Here is a 12,602-nt window from a genome sequence, read left to right as displayed (position 1 = left end):
CACCGACTCAAATGTCTTACCAAACAGTGTTCATAACATTGGGTAGTATTTTAAGGTAACTTAAAGAGAAGGAAGTACATTAATCATCTAAAGATAACGATGTTATTATTCATTTCCTCCTGGTTATTACAATTTTTGTACATAATTCAGTCACATGGCAACTGACATATGCTATAATCTGAATTCTCCTTAAAGCTATTGGCGGATTATCCCTTTTTATTAAGTATTAACTGATAACTGATGTTAAAATTGTATATATTTTGTAAGTTGGTGGTAGGGTGGTTAAAACAAAACAATCTTAGATTTCTTTTGTTAGTAATCTCCTTTGCAGATAGACCACAATATTGAAATTGATGCGAAATTGATGCGACATCTGTTTTAATTCTTAGTACGGACACAAAAGCTAAGTGTGACCATGACTTTGGCTAAAACGACCTATGTTGTGCATTCTTCAGTCGTCTGTATGAGCTTAACAATTTAAGCTAATTTAATTAAAGTCATTCCAGTGCTTTAGAATACACGAAGTAGACACACATTTTATTCATTTGATCTTTGACCTCTTATGAGACCTTTACCCTTAGACTTCGTGATTGTGATTTTGATTATGTACTCTACAAGTCGTCAAGTTGACGTAAACAATTGATGACAGTTTTATCTAAATTATTCAAGCGGTTAAGACAACCGATCTAAACTTTTACCTTTGGGTTGTGCACTATGCACGTCATCTTGAGGAGATAAATAATTTTTGCTTATTTAATGAACAGCTTTCAAGATACTTCGACGCAAATATAAACTTTTTGACATTTGACTTAATCCTTGCGATCTCGTTGGTGTGCTATATGTCGTCTTCATGAGTAAACAATGTCGAAATTTCCTTAATTTTAAGAGGATGTGGGTAGGTATAAATGCTTATTTCATTATAAAATTAATAACAGGTCAAACTTAGTACTATCATATTAATTCACACATTACTGCAATATTACAGAATAAAGCACAAGTACTGCTGCTTTTTAACTTATTAAATACAAATGGAAATCTTTGCATATCCGGGACGCGCTCCCATGCCACCTTAAAAAACGTTTAAATTAAAACAAATGAAGGCATATTTTCAATTTTATCGTGTAAATGTACTGAACACCCTTTGTTTTCGTACTCGGTATGTTTGCATTTAAAAGAGGCGATAATATAATTGCTATAATATATTGAAAATAATAGGTTTCATGCAAATAATTCCGTAACTGCTTAATACGCCTTGATATATCATCGTTTCCATTTTGAAAGTACCTTCGGATTTAGCATAATATAGAGCCTTTGGTGATAGCATTTTATGAAAAACTAGTTCATTTTGTATGACATTAATTTTAAAATATTAAAATTTCTATAACTTTTAATATCTAACAAAAAATCCACAAACTTATTCCAGACTACTACTTTTCCAAAACACGAGAAAGCCACAGAATATTAGGTTCCATTAAATGCCGGGCAAAACTAGTGAAAATCCGTATAAATGGACCGAATTGTGTACCACATCAGATGACTACGTGCAGTGCCAGTTTATCTTTCATGGTAAAAGGTCAGTGTTCAACATCTGAGCACGAAAACGCATGTGTAAATTATGCAAACGTCTCGACCATTTATCTTACGAACTGCATGAAATGAACAATGATCGGTTAAAAATATAAAATCTTCGTTTATATTTTAACCGATCATTGTTCATTCAGGAGAGTGTTGTAGCCATTATGCTTTAACTAGTGCATCTGACATTGTCCTTTTGATAGTTAACATGTAAATGTGATTGTATGTATACTGTTTGGCAGAAACTCTGTTCTGTTGTTTGTCTTATGTAATGGAAGCTTAATGTTGTGTACCAACGGTAGATCATGCGTTTTAAAAACATTAGTTCCTTTTCAGTCGGGGTTACTAAGAGTAATAAATCATGTGGTACTTAATTTACTATGAGGAATAAATCCTACGGTACTTAATAACTCCTAAAGTAGTTGATTTATCCGACGTTACTTATCTTTTACGATGACAAAAGCGAATGTCCCTTAATAAAATTGAAGAAAAAAGATCTTACGGCCGGAGAAATTCAGTTGTGTTTCATTTATTCTGTGGAATAAACATTTATTATGTGGAATAAATGCTACCGTACCAGATTTACTGAGAGAGGTTAATTCTTTTATTCTTGTCAGAAGTAAATATCAGAGGTCAAGAAAGGTTCCATTCAGTCATGTGATCTTTTTTCTTTTTTTGCGAAAGCAATTAATAATATTGTAAATTAGCCACACCATGAGAAAAACCAACATAGTGCGTTTGCGACCAGCATGGATCCAGACCAGCCTGCGCATCCGCGCAGTCTCGTCAGGATCCGTGCTGTTCCCTTACGGTTTCTCTAATTGCAATAGGCTTTGAAAGCGAACAGGATGGATCCTGACCAGACTGCGCGGATGCGCAGGCTAGTCTGGATCCATGCTGATCGCAAATGCACTGTTGGTTTTCTCATGGTGCGGCTCAAATGTCTACGGTGTATTTATACGATATATGATTACGTAGCTTTATGTGTATCCAAGTTAGAGTATTTTTTCTAAACCTATAAATAACCCTAAACCAAACGATGTTCAAAGCTTGAATTTCGCTTCAAGTATCGTATCATTACTGTATTTTACCTTTCCCTTTATGACAGTGTAATGTGATTATTGTGCGAAAAAGGTATTCAACACGTTGGAATACAAATATATTTCAGTACATATACCAATTAAAAGTGAAAACTGTTGATTTAGTAAACAAACATAAATTAAGTCAAATCAGTCAACATTTCATTCTTTCATCCCCAAAATTTGGGTCAGTATATGAGGACGTAGCTTTTTAGGACACATTACATACATTTGTAATTGTATCCATGTTAGATAAACAGTTTGACCCAAATAGAGATTCTCCTTGATAAATGACCGCGTTTCTTGTTCATCAAGCATTCCATTACAGTTTCAACATGGGTATAAGGATTCTAATCTGTTTGATAATTTCTTCACCAGTTATTAGTAGTGATTTTTGTGTAAAAAAGAGCTTGACACTTTGGAATGCAATTATATTCCTGTAGATATACCAATGGACATATCAAAAGTCAAAATCGTTGATTTTCTAAGCAAAGTTAGATTTAGCAATATCAACAGTTCATTCTTTCAATCCAAGAACTGGGGACAGATAAAATATTTTGAGCTACACGACGAGACAAGACGAGGTCAGTCAAGACTAAAATTATTCTCAAAGTGCTTTAGTGGTCTGAAAATGCTAATTACTTTAAAGATTCATGTGACTGATAATATTGACTATTTGGATTCTGATGCATTTCTGGGACTTAACACTGTAAAAACGTTAGACTTAAATGACTGCGTCAGAGTTAGTTTGAAACAAATAATACCAGCATTTCGTGGAACAGACAAATTACCTCGGTTGGAAGAACTATTTCTGTCAAACTTTGGTATTATAAGACCACCCACGTCCATTGATTCTCTATTTTCACTCTCGCTAAAGGGTAAAAATATAACACATCTTGATGTCAGCATGTCACAAATATCAATGTTTAACGTTACAGCTATCGTACAAGATTTGAATCACTTGAAAGTGTTAAATTTATCGTATTCAACAGTTGGTGACGTATTTACAAAAGAAATTAAAGTAAGCGATCTGATGCATATGAACCTTATAGTGGACGGTAGTCATGCTGTTTTTCCTAAAGCATGGTTCAGTGAACCGTTTGGAAAGATTATCATTTCAAACTATACTATTGAAAACATTGATCCCAGAGGCCATCTTAAACTTTTCTTTGCTTGTAAAGTTATCAATGCGACTGGCATACTTTCTGTGCCAAATTCAGTCTGGGTTGAAAACTGCAAGGTCAATATCGAAAACCCTATCACTTGGAGCACAAGAGGGGTGATAGCAAGACACAACAACATAAAAAGACTTGATATCAACATTCACTGTTCTAACTACAAAGCAATAAACTTTGAACATACAGACATATCCAACAACGGAATGGAATTTATACATCCTAGTATACTGAAATGCGTGATGCCAAATATTTCAAGACTAGATATGTCAGGTAATCAGCTATTTAAAATGGAAGAGGAAAGCTCAAAATTGTTTGAGGAAATATTTCAGTCTTTGGCTAAATTATGCACGGTCAGTTTATCACGAAACAACTTAGATATTATTCCAACGCGTATGTTTAAAAATAATGTTAAGTTGAAAGAAATTGACCTGTCTCATAACAAATTGAATCAAATTACGTTCAAATTGTGGCACCTGAAAAATCTACGAATTCTTGATTTACGAGGTAATCATCTACATGTTCTTGATGCGAAATCTATAAAGACATTAAATTCTATACCTCAAAATTCCAACAGAAGTTATTCAAGTGCATTGCTGCTTTTAGAGGATAATCCCTTTTCTTGTTCCAAGTGCACGACAAAACGTTTTATACAGTGGCTTACCACCACACATCTTCTCAATCGCTCTTCACAACATCTTACCTGCTCAATGGAAGATGGATCTAGAGATAATATCACTACGGCAACAGTCGAGATGATACAGAAAATCTGTAACAGAAAAATCGTAACTATAGCTACAAGCATATCATCTGGCGTGTTTTCCCTGATCATTGGTGTCTCAATTTTTGTGGTATATAAAAGAAAGAAACACGCTCGAAAGATGGCAAAGTTAGAAAATGTTCTACAAAATTTAACTGAAGGTCAAGGTCAGTTTGAATTTGTAACATTTCTGTCTTACAGTAGTAATGATAAAGACTTTGTAGAAATGTGTCTGTATAATCAACTGAATGAAAATTTGAAAATCATGACTGGAATAGAAAGAAACTTGGTATGTACAGGCGATGGGTACTTACGGCTAGGTTTCAATATTTTAGATGAAACAGCAAGATGTATAGAGAGGGCCTCTGTAGTGATTGCAGTTGTATCTAACAGTTACTGTGAAAGCAGTTACTGTCATACTGAACTAGATCAAGCATACAGACTCAATAAACCGATCATACTTATGCTTAAGGAACATGTTGGCGAAGAACTTATGATGCCTACAATGAAAATGCTCTTCAAGAACAATGTAAGAATGTTATGGACCGTTGAAAATGGTGAATATGTTCTAAAAACGACATGGCAAAATGTGTGTACATCAGTTCTGGAGCTGATAGTTCGTGATGTATAATATGAAATCTTTGTTTTGCTCATTAACTGTCATATCTTTTATTTCAAAATGTAAATAAAGATATATCTGTACACTGTTTCTATTTTATAGCTTAATCTTGTCGTAGTTTGTTTATCGTATTTGTGTTTTCAGTTATTTTTAGCTATAGATTTGTCTCGTATGTTAATTTATATCTAAAAGACAGGATCACGAAGTCTTACGCATATGACATGTCGTGCGATCATTCAAGTTTATAAAGCATCAAGTCATTTATCGGGAAATTGTAAAACAATGCCTGGATCCGGTGTACGGAAATGAAAATTATTTTACGAATAAGCGGCAGTCTATGAGTAAATTATTACAATAGCACTGCTACTATCTTTGTAAAGTAAAAATAAGACTTAAAACATCTGACACGTCAAATAATTCAAAATAATGTCTTACTAGCGTGAAATGTGCGGTTCCTTTTAATCATGGCCAAATATCTCAAAAATAAACACACGGACCTATACATTTCATTTCATCTCATTACAGGCCATAGGTTGATTTACAACTATGAGAAGTTTCATTAAAATCTACATAGTAGATAAAATTCTCTTCGCGAATATGTTATGAAAGTTACAATTTTCCCATAGACTCCCATTAGGAGTGAGGTCCAAATTTTTCAAATCAGTCTAGCAAACGTCACTATCCTTTTTATTTGCTTAATCTTCTAAGAATATTCCGAAGTTTTGAAAGATCAGAATTTAATCGAATTCTATATTGTAGAAAACATTTCGATCCGAACGTGCAAAACTACCTCAATGTTATCATGGTATGTCCTGACTGTGTGGGTGTTCCTTTTTTTTTTCAAAAACAACAATTTGTGCAAGTGAAATATATATAACACATCATGATCATTTTATATAAATGTTAAACGAACATTTTTAAACAATAATAAAATAAAGTAATAAGTAACTAATTATTTACTTATGATGATAAATGGTCTGTCTGTATTGTATATCACCAATTTGCAGGAATTTAACACGTATATTTGCACAATTCGTGTCCTGTAACTGGCACCGTATAAAGCTTCATTACAAAGTTGAGAGAAAATGATTAGCGTCCCTAAATCGCCGTCGGTATATCATCGGCCTGGCTAGAGTTCCGGTCTTTCTGACACAGAACAGGGTTTTGCGATTGTATTTGACTTGAGATCACCTAAATTGCATTATTCAAATTTCATAACAGTGGGAAGGGGGGGGGGGGAATAAAACTCTTAATAAAACGCATAAAATCCTAAAATGGTTGTACATTGAAAAGTTACTAAGAGTCTTACTTTTATATGGCAGCCGTATATTATGATTCGTTTTTCATTTTCTTTGGTTTACAAATTATTATACTTATGCTTTAATCACCATGAATTTTGTCACATGGTTGACCTGCATCGTTTTAGATCGTTCACAAAATTACGGCATGGATCATTGCTTCGCGTTATCATAAACAGCTACCTTGGTTTTCCTCATTTTCATGTAACTAGGAAGTTTTGATTTATTTTCATATTAACCGTTCGTGTAAAGATAAGCTATTTAACAGACAAACGAAGATATTTTCACTCGTCTTTATATCTGTCAACATCATCATTACAGTTAGATGTTTTATTAATATTGTATTATTTTTATTTCTTGTTGAGTAGTGTGGATAAGAATAAATGAAGAATAACATTTCATGGCGAGAACTGCATATATATCAAGTAAAAGACCATTAGACCATTTCTAAATATATTTGTAAAATAAGTAAGATATCAACGATTGTTGAGTTCCTCGTTATAAAATATCCTAATCATCATGGTTTTGCTAGACATTATATCTTGGTATAGAATTCTATTATGTGTTAACATGTTTTCTGGTTTTTAAAATAAATGAGAAATAATATTTTGCGCTGTAAGAAACGTGTACACTAATTATAAATGATGACTATAAATAACTGCAAAGTGACAAGAATAGTTCCAAATCAAGTGCAGCTCAATGAAATATTGATATGGTAAAAACAGAATGAAAATACATCATCAGTGTTAAACTGATACAAAAAAAAATAAAACAATTAATTATCTATCTGTTCCAAACAGCGACATGCATTTGTACCAGAAGAATATGTTCCGTTTTGAACGATGCATCAATTTAGCTATGTTTACTGAACGACCCGTTGAAAGATAAAAGCATTTGTTTTATATCTACCGTCAAAAGTACTGACACACTGTGCAGTCTGAATACGATTTCATTATTAGTCGTTTTGATCACATGGAAAATCGGAATACAGAAATGACTGTGTATCAAACCCCAACCAAAACAATGCCATAGGATGATGACGTTTTAAACTAAACATTTTCCTAAAAAATGTATATATTATTAAATCTGATCCAATATCGTGGTTTCTTTTGTGATACTAGAAGCGCGACCTTTGCCATCTGTGCACATGTAGCTCGTGCTGCAATGCACTAATACAGAATTCACATCGCGCATTTACAAAAAATAAATGTAATTACATGATAAAGCACATAACAAACGCATGGACAATTTTCTACATTTCCGAACTTTAAATCAATTTAGTGTCTATCTATTAAATTCAGCATTGACTTTTATTCATCTCAAATATACGCGTTTATTAACCTTTAGCCTCCTGGCGGCAATTGATTCTGCCTTTACGACCAGTGCAGTCTGATCATGGTCTGCACTGTTAGCTATTCAGTGTATAAATTTTCAGTGAACATCCCTTTGAATGATAAGTGGTACTGCCCTAATTGAATGACCAGTCCATTTTAGAAACTTAGCAGGTTAATGGTTAAAATCGTTCATTGAAATGCTGTGGAACATCAATATCAAACACCATCCACTTATTTCGGTATAAATGTGTCACAGAACATATACTGGTTATACAGTGGCTCTAGGGTTCAACATTCGACATCACCACTTGAACGTTTTAATATATGTCCATGTCACCAGAGTTTGCGTTTAGCAACGTGAAAATCAACTGGTAATCATTTGAAAAACACTGATCAATATATTTATCCTTTCACCCTGTAACAATTTAAATGAATGTCCCACGACAAAAATGACTCTCTTTATGTCTAACGAGCGGTAGTCACACTTCGTTTAGTACTGAAAAGCTACCGTCATAATATGTTAATCTATTATGCATTTTTCATTAATATTTTCATTAAAAAAATTCTTACATAACACTTTTCCCGTTTATAGATGGGGTGTTTTTAAAGTCTGACGCCTGAACATTCTCTGACCGGCATAGTATTTTCTTTCCAGAACAATTTTCACATGTATTAAAGAAAATCTAAGCCATTGGTTTATTAGGAATAATTAGGGTAGAAAACAGTAACAGCATTTGTATCAGGAAAATACTACATTTCCGAAAAGACATGCTTAAACATAAACCTGGTTTTAGACACAGGAGAATTAAGCTGAGACACATAAACGTTGGCGTGAGAAAAGGGAATTGTTAGCGAATGCAGGACAATTGGTCAAATTTAAAACCTTCTGTGTACGATATGGCATATTCAAGCTCCATATATCATGATTACTTGTCTATCGGGTTATTAACTGACTTTGCATTCAATTAAAAAAAAAAAAAGCTTTAGTCCTAAGGCAAATAGTTCAAGAATGTAAACGTATTTCTCCAGTTTGAGTTAATGGAAGGAATGTACAGTTAATCCGCCGCATGACGAATAACAAACTGTGCTTTAGTGTTCACAGCCGCTTGGCTAAATTCAAATACCAGTGGGATGACGAATATCGCAGGACAAGATATCAGTTGATTTGTAGAAATACTGATAGGCCGTAGTTTAAATATGTACATATGTATTTCTAGGAAAATATGTACATAATATATAGTTTTAGGAAAATATGTACATATATATTTTTAGGAAAATATATACTTAATACCTGGCAATAAAAATTATACATACTATCTTCATGTTTAAGTGGCAAAGGACATTAATTGCACGAACATTTCAAGGTTTGACAACAATATATCAACTAGACTCAACTTATTACATAGGCAATGGAACTTGGAAACCAAACTCCAAGAAAGAACTACTAAGATATGTGTGTAGTAAAACATGTTCCAGATTGAACAGTCTGAAATAAGTACCATTTTCTGAAATTGAATTTTCTGAGATCTTTGGTAAAATATTTTTTTTTTTTAAAGTAGACAACTCCGATAAAACTTTATTATAGCCTTAAGGGACTAGTACATTTTACTCCCTGCATCCCATGCGCTCTTTACTTTAAGACATGAAGAAGGCGTGCACACTGCAGTCGTCAATAATTGATGAAAATGAATATAAAGATCAAATTAAGAAATACTAAAGGAGAAGTATGTAAATCTTTTAGCGAAATTGTCAACAAACAAAGAATTTTTATACGCCCGTCTGAAAGACGTGACGTATTATTGTCACCCCTGGCGGGTGGACGGATGCATTTCTTCTTCATATATGGAGAAATTTTAATGTAACTTAGCACAAATGTTTACCAAAATGAGACGGATTGTCATGCGCAAGAACTAGGTCCCTAGGACTAAGGTCAATGCCACACTCAAATGTCAAATTCAAGAATGACTTTTTGTCCGGAGCATTTCTTTTTCATGCATGGAGGGATTTAAATGTAACTTGGCACAATAGTTCACCAACATTATGAGACGGAGTGTCATGCGCAAGAACCAGGTACGTAGGTCTGAGGTCAAGGTCACAATTAGAGATCAAAGGACAGATACAAGAATGACAACTTTGTCCGGAGCATTTCTTCTTTATGCATGGAGGGATTTTGATGTAACTTGGTCCAAATGTTCACCATTATAAGACGGAATGTCATGCGCAAGAACCAGGTCCCTAGGTCTAAGGGCGAGGTTACATTTAGAGTCCAAATGTCAGATACAAGAATGACTTTGTCCGGAGCATTTCTTCTTCATGCATGGAGGGATTTTGATGTAACTTGTCACAATTGTTCACCATCATGAGACGGAGTGGCCTGCGCAAGAACCAGGTCCCTAGTTTAGAATTACTTGCCTTAATTGTTACTATAACTAGCTGATATTTTAGTATTTTTATTACTGGTCGTAGGAAAAATCAAGACCAATTTTTAGGTGTATTTTGACCTTTTGCTACCTGGTAAAGATTTTTATGTGGACTTAGAGTTTTTAAAGATTAACTTCCATTTGTTGTTACTATAAATAACTTATAATGTAACTTTTTTATGATTGACCGTAGGGAAAAACCAAGACCACTTTTCTGTGGTACAATATAGATATTACTACCAAAAAAGGTAACTTTACCTGGTAAGTTAATTTTTGTGGACTTGGGAAAACAAAATATAGATTTCTCGTGGACTTACTTCCCTTTGTTGCTACTATAAATAGATTACTCTTGAAGTTTTTAACCTGGTAGTTAGATAAGATATGTCATTGTTTGGGCTTACTGTCTACCAAACTTACACATAATATGTTTTACTGTAACATCTACATGACGGGCGTATAATGTGACATTCTGGCACTCTTGTTTGAAATGTTAAACCCATCAGAAATGAGATTCACAAGGTAAATATATTGAGAAACTGCTCCTGGAAAGAGAACAGACTCTCCTGTACGATAAAAAGGACCTGTTTTACAGCTGTAGAAAAACGTCTGACCTCGAGACAAAAATAATTTCCTATCAATAACTAAATTATCCTTTGGCCTACTACCTTCAAGCTCCGAGGGATGACCGCTGCTGTATTTGGTGTCAATATGTAAGTTTCCAGCCAATGAATACAGCGTTTTCGGGTTACGATTATCAAATTTCATAGGTTTTTGCCTGTTGACGGGTCCTTCTTTTTTTCAGGAACTGTACCTTCCTTTGAACGTCAGTCAAAACCTGATAAGTAATTTAAAGTTTTCATTTTATGGTTTGTTTTTTCCTATCTATCTTTTAAGTATTTCTCAAAAGATATTATAATACATATCTATGTCTTTACCTTTCAGTGTTTCTAACTTAAGGTATTGGACCCCTAATAGTAATGTTTAAAAAATGGCATTTGCTTGGTATATTCTTAAAGTTAACCGTGTTTCGCACTGTGTTGCAAATTTTAAACAACTTTTACCGTGCCGTTTTTTGTAAATTTTGTATTATGTATGGTATTTCCTCAAGCTCAAGTAGGGACAAATATCAATGTGATGGACACTATCTAAAACATTTGCAGATAATTCAGTATAGCATCAATTTTGATAAAAGGAACATCAAACTATTGGTAAACAACTATAAAACACAAAATAAAAATGTTAATATCATTTTTTTCTTGGGTGCCTCATGTAAATGGATTTAATGAGACAGAATTCTAACTCCAACATTGGAAAATTAAGGTCGAATCCTGTGGGTCTGTTTTGAATTTTGCTCACTTCATGCAAAAATAACCTTGGGGCAGAAGTAAAACCTACCTACATTTCTTCCACAATATGTAATCTAAAGAATGAAGGCAAAATAGAGAACTTTTACCGCATGTGACTCATTATTTTTAAAGATTTCTAACTCTACCCCCTTCTGTTTCAGAGGTTAATTCACTTTGAACAGCAAGAAATTGCTTATTAAATGAAAAAATAATCACTTTTGTACAATACATCAGTAATAAGTCTTGAAAGTTGTAAAACCTGCTAGAAAAAAGGAAAATAAGAAAGAAAAAATTTGGTCCCAGTAGGGCTTGAACCTACGCCCCCCTGAAAATTGCAGTCAAAGTAGGTTTATAGTAGGAATTGAATACTCTTCAAAAAGAAGGTACTCTATTACGGGTCCAATACCTTAAATTGGAACATGGTCTATTCTGTGGGTTTCACAACAGTCAAATTTTCGTATGTTATCATTTTCAGCGTAAACGATAATAAATAGAAAAGCAGCACAGAAAGAAAACGTACAGAGCATGAATCATGTGATGCATTTGTTTTAAGGTTCTGACAGTGGATCAATATGACATTTAGAATTGTACTCATGCATACGATATTTTCTTAAACATTCCTTTTATTCCTAAAATGATAGAAAGATTTCAAAATAAGTAAAGTCTCATATAATCTCAATATAACTCTAGTAAAGAATTGATTGTGATTGTCTCCTTTTCTCATATTTTGTGTTGGTAATAATATTTCCTTTCCTTTTAACTTTCTTTTCATATTTTGCAGTGACCTCTTTGCTGCAAATGACTCCTTAACAAAGCGCCTTTTTTATTCCATCTCACTGTGTCAGATATGTAGCAAAAACATTATTATCCTTTAGTCCCGGTCTATGTTGTTATTTTGGGGTTGTTTTAGTGCGGCACTGTAAAAAGTACAGTGGATGAATAACATCTTCTTAATTTTGTACATTTTCTATACTTTTTTTATCCTGATACATTTTG

General features: G+C 33.5%; 1 protein-coding gene across 1 annotated transcript; it reads left to right on the top strand.

Annotated features, from left to right (window-relative positions):
* The first annotated feature begins 3,285 nt into the window (after positions 1-3,285).
* On the top strand, positions 3,286-5,220 carry LOC128557307 (toll-like receptor 4). Its single transcript, XM_053544565.1, has one exon. The coding sequence runs from the start codon at positions 3,286-3,288 to the stop codon at positions 5,218-5,220; it is 1,935 nt and encodes a 644-aa protein (XP_053400540.1).
* The last annotated feature ends 7,382 nt before the right edge of the window (positions 5,221-12,602 follow it).

The sequence above is a fragment of the Mercenaria mercenaria genome, chromosome 5 (assembly GCF_021730395.1).
Source record: "Mercenaria mercenaria strain notata chromosome 5, MADL_Memer_1, whole genome shotgun sequence".
NCBI classification, from domain to species: Eukaryota; Metazoa; Mollusca; class Bivalvia; order Venerida; family Veneridae; genus Mercenaria; species Mercenaria mercenaria.
Note: the sequence above shows the minus strand (reverse complement) of the source record. Positions and strands in the feature narration are given on the sequence as shown.